At 43.7% G+C, this 15,574-nt stretch overlaps 1 protein-coding gene across 1 annotated transcript in view; it reads left to right on the plus strand.

The window, feature by feature from the left end:
- Positions 1-3,069: 3,069 nt before the first annotated feature.
- The window catches only part of Suz12 (SUZ12 polycomb repressive complex 2 subunit), a 42,064-nt gene continuing 29,559 nt past the window's right edge, over positions 3,070-15,574 (plus strand). Inside the window, exons 1-5 of the mRNA XM_051158091.1 lie at positions 3,070-3,614; positions 6,646-6,692; positions 6,774-6,838; positions 10,121-10,189; positions 12,476-12,525. Coding sequence (XP_051014048.1) covers positions 3,314-3,614; positions 6,646-6,692; positions 6,774-6,838; positions 10,121-10,189; positions 12,476-12,525 — 532 coding nt within the window. The 5' untranslated portion in view covers positions 3,070-3,313. The remainder of the gene's footprint in view (positions 3,615-6,645; positions 6,693-6,773; positions 6,839-10,120; positions 10,190-12,475; positions 12,526-15,574) is intronic.

Raw genomic sequence — 15,574 nt, forward strand, 5'->3', positions numbered from 1 at the left:
GTTTGGTCGTATGTTTCAAATAAGATGAATGAAACGATTCCTTCATATCGCTGTCTATTAAGCAGGTTGTGGCTGGTTTTATCTTGGGGCATTTTTGTTTCTGTTGTTTTAAAGCTGAATTTTTTTTTTTTTTTCCGAGACAGGGTTTCTCTGTGTAGCCTTGGCTATCCTGGACTCACTTTGTAGACCAGGCTGGCCTCGAACTCACATCGATCCGCCTGCCTCGGCCTCCCGAGTGCTGGCATTAAAGGCGTGCGCCACCACGCCCGGCTCTTAAAGCTGAATTTTTATTTCTCTCAAAATTACTATAAAACATAACTAGTTCACTGAGAGTGTGACAAATATTCTTGACACAGTTTGTAGGCTCATTTTAGTAATTTCACCTTTGCTTTAAAGTGATTAGGGTAGATGGAAAATAGACATTGTACACGCTTAAAATAAAAACAGATTTGATATCTTGGTTAACTTTGAGAAAATGCACAGATACATACGACTGACTTATGTCCCAGCGGTAATGTTCCCTACCTTTCTTGACCTAATACTGATGGGCACAGCATCTCCTCTCTGCGAGACACTGTGATTTCATCACGTGATGCTCAGGAGCCAGGCTTCTGGGGATGGACTGTCTGGATTGCATCTCAGCCCCAGGGATGCTTAGATGGCTCAACAGGTGGCGGGGCTTTTTGGCAAACCCAAACATCCGAGCTGGATTCTCAGGAGCTATGGAGTAGCGCACAACCAAGTCCTGAAAGTTGTTTTTGACGGTGCACACCCACAACCTCACACAATTACACAGATGTAATTTAAAAAATAATCTCTGCTCCACTACTGGCCATGTATAAGTTTCACTATTTTTCCCTCATCAGTGAAGTAGAGACAATAACACTATCATGAATTGGTGGTGTTGGTGCTCACCTTTAATCCCAGCACTCGGGAGGCACAGACAGGAGGATCACCGAGTCCAAGGCCAGCCTGGTCAATAGATCGAATTCCAGGACAGCCAGGGCCACACAGAGGACCCGTCTTGAAGAACAACAAAACCCCAAACAAACAAAAACAACCTCTCAAACCCCAAACAACCCACTACTATTTTAGTTGATCTACGGGAAGATTGAATGAGCTAGAATGTAAAAAACTTAATATATTGCTTGATACATAGCAAGCATTCACTTGTTATAATTTACAGTGTGAGCTGGTGACCATCCTTAGTGTCACTGTCATTTCTGAATTGGCCTTTATATATGCCAGACCCTGTGATAAACAGCTTTGTCCAAGGGTTTCTTGCAGAACAGGAAAGATTTGCTAGCTGCACATGGTGGCTTGGATCTGGGGCCCCCAAAGGCATAGGAGGTTGAAGCAAGAGGACTGCCATGGACTGTGGGCCAGCCTGAGCTACAGAGTAAAGCCTTTCTGCTGTACCGCAGAGGAGTTCACTTTGTTCTGACGCTGGAAATTGAACTCAGGGCCTTGGGCTTGCTATGAACATGCTTTAGCACGGGGCTAGCTTCTCCCCAGTGCATCCTTAACATTGAAAAGGATCCAATTTGTGTATTTGGATGAGGGGGGTGGGGAAAGAGTCTCTAAGTGAAATTTAGTATTTCCTTAAATTATTAACATGGGCGGGGGCGACAATAAACCCTAGTGGTGTTAGCCATGCTTGGTGGCTTTATTACCTAGATAATTATTTCTGTATGGCATTATAATTTCCTCAGAATTATTTTATTTTGGTTTTTCGAGATAGGGTTTCTCTGTGTAACAGCTCTGGTTGTCCTGGAACTCACTTTGTAGACCAGGCTGGCCTTGAACTCACAGAGATTCACCTGCCTCTGCCTCCCGAGAGTTGGGATTAAAGGCGTGCCCCACCACGCCCAGCGAGAAAGCTTTCTAGTTTTGTCTGAATATACAATACAGGCTGCGGGTGGACATAGGGCTCTGCAATTGAGAGCACTGGCTGCTCTTTCCGAAGATCTGGATTCGATTGCCAGCACCCAACCGGGAGGCTCACAACTGTGACTCCGGTTCCAGGATATCCAACGTCCTCTTTTGGCCTGCAAGGACAGCACACTCATACACATGATTAAAAAAAATAAATAAAATATACGCTGCTTATTTTGTCCAACTTGAAATTGAAATCGCTCAGAGTATTTGCTCAGTTGTAAGCAAATTTGTATCAAAAGCTTTAGTCAGGTCTGTTCATCTTTATTTTCAAACAAGACAATCAAAACACGGGAGTCCCTCAACTAGCTTTTGAGAGTACAAATGAACAGAGTCTCAAAGAGTTCCCCACTTCCAATCAAGCATTCGTCTTGGTGAAAAAAAAAAAGTATCTACTTTGCTCGAAGTACGTTAAGAAAGCCACAACCTTAATCTTATTCCAGAAAGCTCTTGAAGCCTCAGGGCTCTTAAAAAAAAAAAAAAAAGTCTCCTTATTTCTTTGAGACACGCCCACCTCAAAATAGCTGCCTTTCTTGGAGCCCGCGGAGACGACCCTGTGGCTGCGCTAGAGCATTTTCAGCCACGGGTGGCTTGGGGCACGTGGCGGCGAGCGGGCAGGGCACCCCCCACCCCACCCCCCGGTCTCCTCCCGCCTCCTCCGAGGCGAGACGGTGAGCACACACACATCAAGCCCCCGGGGCAGGTTCACTTCCTGAGACCACACAGTCTCGGGATCCGCAGAGGATCTCCGGTTCTTTGAAAGGAGCCCTCGCCCTCAGTTTCCCAGGCACCCGCCTCTCTTCGGGGGGTCCTCTACCCCCGCTGGGCGCGGCGACTGACGAAGCCCTCCAGGCGAGAAACGGCTTCTCTTAATCGGCTCCCTGGTCCCCCTCTGCCCACAATGCACCGGGACCAGCAGGAAGGCCGCTCCGACCCCTAATTTTCCCGCGAATTCAGTTCAAAGAGGCGGCCGGGCCCGCGATCGGCAGCGCGCACGGGCCAACCAAGCCGCGCCTCCGCGAGAAGCGCCTCCGCGTGACTGACGGGGGACTCCGCGGACCAACGGGCTGGGCGGCCGGGCGGCGCGCGCTCCCGCCGGCCAATCAGAGCGCCGGGCGGGGAAGTGGGCGGAGCGAGGCCAGGGTAGGGTGAGCGGCCTCCGAAGCGGAGAGGGGGCTCGGAGGAGACACTTTTTTTTTTTTCTCCTCCCTCCTTCCCTCCTCTCCTCCTCCCTTCCCTTCCCCTCTCCTCCCCTCTCTCCTCCTTCCCCCCCTCGGTCCGCCGGAGCCTGCTGGGGCGAGCGGTTGGTGTCGGCAGGCGCTCCACTCTCCGGGGCCGCCCGGCGGGTAGCTGGCGGGGGGAGGAGGCAGGAACCGCGATGGCGCCTCAGAAGCACGGCGGTGGGGGAGGGGGCGGCTCGGGGCCCAGCGCGGGGTCCGGGGGAGGCGGCTTCGGGGGTTCGGCGGCGGCGGCGGCGGCCGTGGCGGCGGCGGCGACGGCTTCGGGCGGCAAATCCGGCGGCGGGGGCTGTGGAGGCGGCGGCGGTGGCGGCGGTTACTCGGCCTCCTCCTCCTCTGCGGCGGCGGCGGCGGCGGCGGGGGCCGCGGTGTTACCGGTGAAGAAGCCGAAAATGGAGCACGTCCAGGCTGACCACGAGCTTTTCCTCCAGGCCTTTGAGAGTGAGTGTGAGAGGCTTCGAGGGCTGGAATGCCTCCTCCCCCTCCCCGGTTGAGCGTTCGGGGTTCGGGGCGCTCCGCTGGGTTCTCCGGGAGTCCGCTTGGTTTGGGAGCGCAGAGGGGAGAAATCGAGGGCGAGCGTCCCGGGGCCCCCACGGTCAGAGCAGCCCTTTTCTTTTAAAGGTGACGGTTAGATTCCGAGACGAGTTCAGGTCTTCCTTGATGCCTTCCCTGCTCTACAAGTACCGGGGTTCCCAGTTGTAGGTTTCGGGGTGGGGGTGGGGGGACAAGATGCATCCTGTGCGGAGATGAGTGTAGTGTAGTAAAGCCGAGGAAATTGTCATTGGTCCGAAACGCCTTCGCACCCACATGGGCTGCGAGTTAGCTAGCACGCACCGTTTGAAGTCCTTCAAGACATGTCCGCCCATTTTATGGATACGCAGACTGAGATCGGAACGGGCGAGCGTCCTCTCCGCGGGCAACCTCGGAGCTCTGTCAGTCTTCTAGAATATTTTTCTTAAGTTTCTGTTAGAAAGACATGTGTGGCGGGAGAAACTATGGCTTATTTGGAAAGGGGGAGTAGTGTCTGCTAACAAACAATAGAATTTATAAACAACATTATGACTATAAACAAAACTGACTTAATGGATTTTATATCCTGATTGTCGTGCTCCGCTTTTGTGTAGATACTGTAATTTGGCAGCCTCGTAGCTAAGCATTTTAGGGCAACTTGAATAGACTCAGCTTTACCGTCGAATATCTTTATTTACAGTATTGCCGTGGCATATGTTACGGGCATGGTATCAGCTGTGCTTGGAAAGACGTTTTACATTGTTTTAATACTCTCCATTCTCATTAGTGCTTCATGAAATTCTGATTGGAATATAACACAAATAATTCCGATTTTTTAATATTGAAACAGACATTGAACCTGCTTCAGATATCGTTATCCTTTTGCTTAATATACTTGTATAAAAATCTGAAAAGCTTTTAAGTGGAAATGACTGAAGGACAGTAATAAGAATAAGCACTCCTGTTTGTACCTCTTTTGAAATATCTCATCTCCTTTTACTTTAATTTGAAACTAAAAAACTAAACTGAAGATTAAGTGGAAATTTAAAACTTCCTGAATGTTATGAGAAAACAGATCCTCTAGGAAGGTTTTTAACTTCTAGACATCAGATGAGTCCACCTGCGAGAAATCAGCTACCATTAAGAGAGTCCCCCCCTAGGCCGGGCGGTGGTGGCGCATGCCTTTAATTCGAGCACTCGGGAGGCAGAGGCAGGCGGATCGCTTGTGAATTCGAGGCCAGCCTGGTCTACGAAGTGAGTCCAGGACAGCCAAGGCTACACAGAGAAACCCTGTCTCTAAAAACCAAAAAAAAAAAAAAAAAAAAAAAAAAAAAGAGATTCCCCACCTAATAATGATTTCAGTTTCTGGACTTTTAAGTTTAGTGTAGGTAATAGTAGTAAGATTACTACTCCTTAAATGTGATTCTGGTAGTTAATATTACTGGAATGGGGAGGTATGTAGATTATATTTTCAACTTTATTCTAAGTCCTTTATAAAAGTTAAAATTCTAAGCATTAAAAATAATTGTTTGCCGGGCGTGGTGGCGCACGCCTTTAATCCCAGCACTCGGGAGGCAGAGGCAGGTGGATCGCTGTGAGTTTGAGGCCAGCCTGGTCTACAAAGTGAGTCCAGGATGGCCAAGGCTACACAGAGAAACCCTGTCTCGAAAAACCAAAATAAATAAATAAATAAATAAATATGATTGTTTTTCAAGCCTATCAGTTATAAGTTTATAGAGAATTTTATGCTGATGTTGGTCATACATTTATCAGAATGTTTGGAAACAGTTTTTTTTTTTTTTTTTTTTTATTATTAATTATGTATACAGTGCTCTGCCTGCATGTACAACTGCAGTCCAGAAGGGGGCATCAGATCACATTCTAGATGGTTGTGAGCCACCATGTGGTTGCTGGGCATTGAACTCCAGCCCACAGTTTTCTTTCTTATTTTTCTTCTTTTCCTTTTCTTTTTTGTGGGATTAAAGGTGTGCTCCACCACGCCTGGCTGGAAAGTTTTCTTATTTTGGCTAGTTACTGAAGGTTTGCTTGGCTGGTTTTTTGTGGGGTGGGCGGGCACTTTCAAGACAGGGTTTCTCTGTGTAGCCTTTGCTGTCCTGAACTTACTTTGTAGACCAGGCTGACCAGAGCGCTGTGATTACAGTTGTGTGCCACTGTGCCTGGCTACTACAAGGTTTTTGTTTTTTGTTTTTCAAAACAGGGTTTCTCTGTGTCAGCCTTGGCTGTCTGGACTCACTCTGTAGACTAGGCTGGCCTCAAACTCACAGCGATCCACCTGCCTCTGTCTCCCGGGTGCTGGGATTAAAGGTGGTGCCACCACCCGGCTCTTGTTTTTGTTTTTAATGGCCAAGTCAAATGAAACTTTTATCTTATTTGGCATTAGTAAGTTTTTGTGGAATAAAGCTACCTCAGGGTACTTGAACTGCTCTTTGCTTCTGCACAGTAGTGGTGGCTCCCTTAGGGTTTACATCCAGGGAGAGAGGGTGAGGTGAGGAAGAGGATTTCGTGAATATATACCATAGACTGACCTTTAGTGCCTACTGATTTTCTGGATATAAATGTTTCACACTATTTCCATAATAGAGATTGTTTTATATTGGGTAGGGTGTGAGTTGGCATGGACTGGGTTGATAGTTTACTGATGAGTTCGTTAAAAAGCACATTTAGAGGGAGAGAGGAATGGGAGGATACAAGGAATGGGCTAACAATTGAGATGTTATAAATAAATAAGCCGGGTGTGGTGGCGCACGCCTTTATTCCCAGCACTTGGGAGGCAGAGGCAGGCTGATCGCTGTGAGTTCAAGGCAAGCCTGGTCTACAGAGTGAGTCCAGGACACCCAAGGCTACACAGAGAAACCCTGTCTCGAAAAACCAAATAAATAAATAAATATATTTTTTTAAAGTACATTTAGATAATGTTTGAATTTTGTTTCCTGTTACCTAGAACCAACACAGATCTACAGATTTCTTCGAACTCGAAATCTTATAGCAGTAAGTAGTCAATGAAATTCACTAATATTATTTCACTCTTATAATTTCATCTGTAATTTTAATATTTTTACTTTTTTATAGCCAATATTTTTGCACAGAACTCTCACTTACATGTCTCATCGAAACTCCAGAACAAACATCAAAAGGTACATTTTATGAATCTTATTTCAAGCTGGTCAAAGTATTAGAAAAATTTGTCTAGAGTGGGTGAAAGCATTTCAAGACAAAGTCTTTAAGGTTTTTTAAAGTTCTAATTAAATATTATGAAAATTCCAAAAGCAGCTTGTTGAATTTTTTTATAAAGTATCATTTTTCTGATACTAGTTTTCTTCTCTTAAAATTAAGTGATTTTACATGTAAATTTGTTTTGTTTTGTTTTTCGAGACAGGGTTTCTCTGTGTAGTCCTGGCTGTCCTGGAACTTGCTTTGTAGACCAGGCTAACCTCAAACTCACAGCAATCCACCTGCCTCTGCCTCCTGAGGACTGTGATTAAAGGCGTGTGCCACCACTGCCCGGCTTCAGTATTTCAAAATGCACCTTATCCTTACCACTGCTATTTGTTTCTCTGTGCAGCCTTGGTTGTCCTAGTTGCCTGCGCTGTAGACCAGGCTGGCCTCGAACTCACAGAGATCTAACTGCCTCTGCCTCCCGAGTGCTGGGATTAAAGGCAAGGGGAGCCCATGCCTGGTGGTCATCTGATCTTAAAGCAGGACCTGAAGGTGTTCTACAGAGTGCTTTTTACTGAGTGAACGTTTCTATATGATGTTTAGTACTTAATCAGAGGTAATAACAGAAGACTAGTTTCTTGATTTATGTGCAAGATTTACTTCGCATATCAAAAGGAACAACTTTCATTTGAAAAAAAGGGACCTTCCACTAAACTCTTGGGTGGACCTCAAAGACCTGATAACTCACTACATAATTTGGGCCCCAAACTGTGACCGGTCTGCCTCAGCCTTCCCCCCAGCACTGTCTGCTTTAATAGTCTGACTTAGTACAACCACTGGGCTGTTTCAATACATTTTGAAACTAAACTGCTTAGGGGAATCTTTGTTGTTATATAGGATTCACATTTCTAGGGTTAAGAAAGTTTTGTAAATACATCATAGTTTACTGTGAAGATTTGAAATGACTCTTCTGGCAGTTGGAAGCTGGGAGAAAGAAATTAATTGATTTAATAGGTAAAAGCTGTTAAGTACTCCAATAACTAGGAAGTAGATGACAAATTATACAACAGAATTAGATTGTCTACTTTTTGTCTGTCTACTGCATTATTTGATCTGTGCCAAGGTTCACCAAACTTTCTGTTAAAGGAATAGTAAACAGCTTAGGATATTGTGGCCAGAAGACAAAAATCAAGAACATTGTTTATAAATGTTTTTTTTTGTTGTTGTTTTTGTTTTTTCAAGGCAGGCTTTCTCTGTGTAGCCTTGGCTGTCCTGGATTCGCTTTGTAGACCAGACTAGCTTCGAACTCACAGCAATCCGCCTGCCTCTGCCTCCTGAGTGCTGGGATTAAAGGCGTGCGCCTCCACCGTCCGACTATAAATGTTTTATTAGCAAAATTAAATGTACAAGGGCACAAAGTACACTACTTTGTAATATAAGCCTACTAGAGAGATAGAGAATCCTTTTTGCTTTTGGGGGAGTCGGGAACAGCTTACTTAATGAGGAATCATTGTTTCCGTCCCTGTCATCAGATCAGCTGTTCACCTTTATCTTCAAAGACAGTTCTTGGCTTGTGGGTTATACAAACACAGTGAGCCAGATTTGACTTGAGGCCTGTAGTTAGTTTACACATGATTCACTCGGAATTTAATTTAATAAAGTGTTTTAACATAATTATTCTAGGATATGACATTTTAAAAATGATAAATTTAGCCAGGGGTGGTGACAACTTCCTGTAATTTTAATCATTCTACTTTTTGGTGACTTTATGGTCACTATTTATTTGTTAATCTCAGCTGTGGTATGGTGTTGCTTTTCTTGGGCTGGAGAGATGGTTTAGAGGTTAAGAGCACTGTCTGTTCTAACAAAGTTCCTGAGTTCAATTCCCAGCAACCACATGGTGGCTTACCAGCCATCTTTAATGAGATCAGGTGCCCTCTTCTGGCATGTAAGTGTCCATGCAGGTACAACACTGTAGAAATAATAAATATATCTTAAAAAAGAAAAGAAACCCAACATTGGAAGAAATGCTTGAGTTTTTGAGTCTTGGGATTGTAGGGATGGCTCAGTGGTTAAGAGCACTGACATCTCTTCTTCCAGAGGACATGGTTTCTATTCCCAGCATTTACATGGTTGTTCACCCCTGTCACTGACTTCAGTTCCGGGGCTTCTGACACTCTCATACAGACATACAGGCAGTCGAAACACTCATAAAACAAAAATAAATTATATATATTTTAAAAAGAGTTTTTGAGTCTTACCTATCTTTTTGTTTTTTGAGAAAGGGTTTCTCTGTCTAGCCTTGGCTGTCTTGGACTCACTTTGTAGACCAGGCTGGCCTGGAATTTACAGAGATCTACCTGCCTCTGCCTCTGAAGTGCTGGGATTAAAGGCGTGCACCATCACCACCTGGCATGAACCTTACTTTTTTTCTAAAGACAGACCTTGAATTTTTTTCTTAGTTATCAAAAAGTTACTATCCTTTTTGTAGTTTTAGTTTTATGTGAATTGGTATTTTCTTGCATGTATGTCTGTATAAGGGTGTCAGATCTTGGAATTAACATAAAGTTGTAAACTGCCATGTGGGCACTGTGAGTTGAACCTGGGTCCTCTGGAAGAACAGTAAGTGAGTGCTTTTAACCACTGAGACATCTCTGCAGCCCCTCACCCCACTTCCCCATTACTTTTTTTTTCCCCCTTCTGGGTTTTGAGACAGGGTTTCTCTGTGCAGCCTTGGCTGTCCTGGACTTGCTTTGTAGACCAGGCTGGCCTGGAACTCACAGCAATCTGCCTGCCTCTGCCTCCTGAGTGCTGGGATTAAAGGTGTGTGTCACCACATCTGGCTGGAGAATTACTCTTGACTGGGAGACAATTATAGGTTTCATGAAAAATAACATTTACGATTGAGCTTGAAGGCGTGTCTGCTTTATTATATCATTTAGTTTCAATAGTGTGTATTGAGAGCGGGGCGTGGTGGCGCACGCCTCTAATTCCAGCACTCGGGAGGCAGAGGCAGGTGGATCACTGTGAGTTCCAGGCCAGCCTGGTCTACAAAGCGAGTCCAGGACAGCCAAGGCTACACAGAAACCCTGTCTCGAAAAACAAACAATAACAGAACAAAACAATAAAAAAAGTGTGTATTGTTATGGCTAGCCATCTAATTTATCTTCAAATAATCAAAATCAAATTTCTACTTTGATATTACAGTATAAATATGTGGGTTTTCCCATTTGGTTATTTTGTTTATCTGTTTCTTCCAGGAAAACATTTAAAGTTGATGATATATTATCAAAAGTAGAGAAAATGAAAGGAGAGCAAGAATCTCATAGGTAAGATAATGTTAGTTTAGATCAAATAATATACTTGAGGAAAGAGGGACTTTTTTTGATTTTCCTGACAGGGTCTCCCTGTGTAGCCTTGGCTGTCTGGACTCCCCTGGATGGTCTGGTGTTTTGAGACAGAATTTCTCTGTGTAGCTGTGACTGTCTTGGACTTGTGTAGACCAGGCTGACCTCAAACTCACATTGATCCGCCTGCCTCTCGAGTGCTGGGATTAAAGGTGTGTACCGCCATGCCTGGCTCAGAATTAGATTTTGTAGCATCTCTGGCAGAGATTTCTCAAGATTGTTTGACCATCTTTAATGTTGGAAACTTTTTCCAGGGTATATGTCATCATTGTTTATCTCTTACCAATTTCTGGCATTTTTAAATCAAATTCTTTCACATACACACCCTGTCTCAAAAAAAAAAAAAAAAAAAAAAAAACAAAAACAAAAACAAAAAAACCCATCTAGAACAAAGTAAGTATACTAGATAAGACTAGAATTTATGGTATACTTTGTTCTAAATTTTTTTTTTTTTTTAATTTTTATCTTTTTGAGAGAGGGTCTCTCTGTGTTCCCCTTGGCTGTCCTGGTCTTGCTTTATAGACCAGGGTGGCCTCGAACTCACAGCGATCCACCTGCCTCTTCATCCCAAGTGCTGGGACTAAAGGCGTGGGCCACCACGCCCGGCCTAGATGTTTTTATGGTATATTTCCTCCATGGCAGTAGTGCTGAATCTTCCTAAAGCAATCCTTTAATACACTTCCTCATGTTGTGGTGATGGCAACTGTGTTGATATTTGTGTTACTACTTCATAACTGTAATTTTGCTATTCTTAAAAATTGTAAACATCCGTGCTTTCCTATGGTCTTTAGTGATGCCTGCGAAAGGGTCCTTTGACTCCCAAAGGGGATGCAACCTACAGGTTGAGATCCATTGCTCTAAGCAAAATTTAAAATTACTTTCATTTTATTCATTTATTTTAAGCAAATATTTTTAAATATGGGAAAGGGATCTCCCTTTTCCTTTTCCTTATTTCTGTGTAACAGCTCTAGCTGTCCTGGAACTTGCTTTGTAAACTAAGCTGGCCTCTCACAGTGATTCGCCTGCCTCTGCCTCCCAAGTACTGGGATTAAAGGCATGTGCCACACCATGGCTGGCTTTATTCTCACATTATTTTTTATTTTTTTTATTTTTTTTTAAAGATTGACTTACACACACACACACACACACACACACACACTCTCTCTCTCTCTCTCTCTCTCTCTCTCTCTCTCTCTCTCTCTCTCTCTCTCTCTCTCTCTCTCCATGCACACCTGCAGGCCAGTAGAGGGCACCAGATTGCGTTGATTGTTGTGAGCCGCCATGAAGTTGCTGGGAATTGAACTCAGGACCTCTGGAGGAGCAGTCAGTATCCTTAATCTCTGAGCCTGCACCCTGGTATCCCACTGTAACTGTCTTTCTGTTAGCTATTTTTTCAGATTAAAAGTTACCAGTAGTTCATGTTTCCTTTTTTTCCTTCTTGTTGTTTTGCTCTTTTTTTTTTTTCCCCCCGAGACAGGGTTTCTCTGTGTAGCCTTGGCTGTTCTAGACCCACTTTGTAGACCAGGCAGGCATGGAACTCACAGCAATCTACCTGCCTCTGCCTCCTGAGTGCAAGCTTCCTTCCTTATTATAGAGCTTCTATCTCTTAACATGAAAATGCATGTTAGAATAGTAAATTAAACCAGGAATGGTGGTGCACGCCTTTGTTCCCAGCACTGAGGAGGCAGAAGCAGGTGGATCTTTGAGTTTGGGGCCAGACTGGTCTGCATAGAGATTTCCAGTATAACCAAGGCTACACAGAGAAATCCTGTCTCAAAAACAAATTATATAAATTATACATCTATAGTAATTTATGATTGTGTATTTAATTGTCAAATAAGGTAATGGGTTCCATGTTATCTGTTAGGAAACATGAATTTCCATTGCTTTAATATATTTGAAGGGCTGGGGAAGTAGCTCAGAGGTAGAACACTTGCCTAACATGGTACATCCTAGCAGCATGGGAAAATACTAGATATTCTGCGTTGATCTAGGTTTCATTGTCAACTTTTTCCCTGTAACATGGAATGATAGGAAATAGGCATATTATTTTGATTCTTACACTTAAGAAGAGAGACCGTTGGGTTCTGATCTTTAGTAGTTTAGAGAGAAATCAAACATTTTAAAATTGCCTTTCTTCTCGGTATTTTAAGGTCTGTACTGTGTTTATTACAGAGTGATAATGTGACAACTTTTTGCTTTATTTAGCTTGTCTGCTCATTTGCAACTTACATTTACCGGCTTCTTCCATAAAAATGGTAAGTATTAAGACATAAAGGATGTCAATCCTGGGTTTTTTGTGTTTGTTTTAAATTGTTTTTTGTTGTTTGCCATTTTCCATTTTTTGCAAGTTCCTTCTTCATCTTGTTTGTGTCTATTGAATATTAAACCTAGTGTCCCTCTAAAAGCAACTGTGTTACCACTGAGCTATACCCATTGCCCTCTGATGCTTTTCTAATTTAAGTTTAAAAATATAATCATGAAAATATTTAAATACCTCCTAAGTTCAAGAGGCCAAGGATTTTGTTGTTGTTGGTTGGTTTTTTCAGAGTCTCTCTGTGTTAGTCTTGGCTGTCCTTGACATGCTTTTCGAGACCAGGCTGTCCTCTGCCTTCTGAGTCCTGGGATAAAGGCATGTGCTCCATGCCTGACTGAGGCCAAGGATTTTGCTATGACCCATTTTCGATGTTTCAATTTGTTGAGTTGGTGCTCCATTTCGGCATATGGGTTGCTTTGGCTTTGGGGTTTTTTTTTTTTTGTGTGTGTGTGTGTGTGTGTGTGTGTGTTTATCTAACAGTCCTGGCTGACCTGGACTCTCTTGTAGACAAGGCTGGCTTCAAACTCACAGAAATCCAGCTGCCTCTGCCTACTGAACGCTGGGATTAAAAGCGTATATAACCAAACCCAGCTTGTTTTGATATTTTCTTTTTTTCCTTTTTTCCTTTTTTGAGACAAGGTTTCTCTGTGTAGCCGTGGCTGTTCTGGACTTGCTTTGTAGATCAGACTGGCTTCGAACTCACAGCAGTCCGCCTGCCTCTGCCTCCCGAGTGCTGGGATTAAAGGCATGCACTACCATGCTCGCTGTTTTGCTATTTTCAAATAGAGCAGTAAGCAACTGAAATAGCCAGTATTACTAGTGTTATTGTCCCTGAATTTCAGCTAGTACCAAGATAATATATAGTATTTTATGATTGTTTTAGTGAAAGCTAAAAGCATGTTGGAAAACTCAAGCATTTAAGAAAAAATGGATGAGGGCCAGGCAGGTAGGAGGCAGAGGCAGGTGGCTCTCAGTTAAAAACCAGTTCTGGTCCACATAGTGAATTCTGGGTCAGCCATGGATACATAGTAAGACATTGACTCAAACAAAAACGATCCAAAAAACAAATAGAGAATCATTGAGATGGCTTAGCATGGAAACAAGTGACCAGCCCTGATGGCCTGAGTTTGATCTCTAGAACTCACACGGTTGAGGAGAGAGCAGACTCCACAAGTTGTCCTCTACCTCTGTATTCACACACGCCTGTGACCAAACATACACGTTCAGAATAGGTACTAGATAATGTAACAAGAGCAGATAGAGCCAGTTGGCTTGTCCGTTTTAGATTGTGTGTATCTTACGCAGTGGAATAAAGTGTTTTATCAGAAAAAAGCTAAGCTTTCCTTGAATTGTTCAGTAAAAAGCAAAGTGTAAGGGCCAGAGGAGTAGAGAATATTGGTGTGATTGCTTAGCATAACCTACATTCTCTCTGTAGCCCTGCAACAACAGATACATAGGATGATAAAATAGTGGTTTTTATATTAGAAACTAAATATCTGAGCTGGGCATGGTGGCCTATACCTTTAATCCCAGCACTCGGGGAGGCAGAGGCAGGCTAATTGATGTGAGTTTGAGGACAGTCTGGGTTTTTTGTTTGTTTGTTTGTTTTTGGTTTTTCTTTTTCTTTTTCTTTTTTTTTTTTTCGAGACAGGGTTTCTCTGTGTAGCCTTGGCTGTCCTGGACTCACTTTGTAGACCAGGCTGGCCTCGAACTCACAGCGATCCGCCTGCCTCTGCCTCCCGAGTGCTGGGATTAAAGGCGTGCGCCACCACGCCCGGCTGTTTTTGGTTTTTCGAGACAGGGTTTCTCTGTGTAGCCTTGGCCATCCTGGACTCACTTTGTAGACCAGGCTGGCCTTGAACTCACAGCAATCCGCCTGCCTCTGCCTCCCGAGTGCGACAGTCTGGTTTACAAACCAAAAAAATAAAAAAGTTTTTTTCTTGCCAAATGTGGCCCAAAGCTTTGATCCCAGCACTTGTGAGACAGAGGTTTTTGGCTTTCTTAAAGTGCTAGGCTAGCTAGAAAGACATAAGACACTGTCTCAAAGTAAAATTAATGGAAGTTTGAGGGAATTAACATTTTCTGAGGTGCACGTGATGGTGCATGCCTTTAATCCCAGCACTTGGGAGGCAGAGGCAGGTGGATTGAGGCCAGCCTAGTCTGCAAAGTCAGTCCAGGACAGCTAAGGCTACACAGAAAAACCCTGTCTTGAACCCCACCCTCCACCCCACACCACCCCACCCTGCCAAAAAAAAAGAAGCCAGAACACAAAACTAGCACCAGGCTGGAGAGATGGCTCAGCAATTAAGAGCACTTGCTGTTCTTCCAGAGGTCCTGGGTTTAATTCCCAGCAACCACATGGTGGTTCACAACCCTCTGTAATGTGATCTATGCCCTCTACTGGCCTGCAGGTGTACATGCAGATGGAGCGCTCGTACAATAAATAGATAAATCTTAGAAGGAAGAAAGAAAAGAAAAATAAACAACACCAAGGTTTCTGACATTGTTACATGTAGTGGCACATGCCTGTGTATATAAGTCCAGCACCTGGAAGGCCTGTGCCCGAGGATCAGAAGTTTTGCAAGTTCCAGGACAACCTGGTTTACACGGAACTGTTTAAAACAAACAAAATGCCTAAAATAGTAATTACTTGCTGTGAGTTCTGAGAATAAATTCATATACATTGTTAGGGCTCCATTCTCATGGTAAGCATTGTCTGGATGATATTTTTGTTTTGGACATGATTTTTGCCATCATAAAATATTTTTATTGGATTATAAATTTTCAAATAGACTGATTTCAGCCATTTTTCTCAATATACCGAGCGTTAACAACTGAAGTGGATTTGTTTTGTTTTAGTGCTTTTTTTATTTTATTTTTTGTTTTTTTGCGCACAAACGTTTATTGAGGGGGGGGCTGTCAGTCCTTCTTGGCTACTGCCTTCCTCATGGCTCCCTGCACATTACTAAGCTCCTCCCGCTTCCTCTTGG

The sequence above is a fragment of the Acomys russatus genome, chromosome 16 (assembly GCF_903995435.1).
Source record: "Acomys russatus chromosome 16, mAcoRus1.1, whole genome shotgun sequence".
NCBI classification, from domain to species: domain Eukaryota; kingdom Metazoa; phylum Chordata; class Mammalia; order Rodentia; family Muridae; genus Acomys; species Acomys russatus.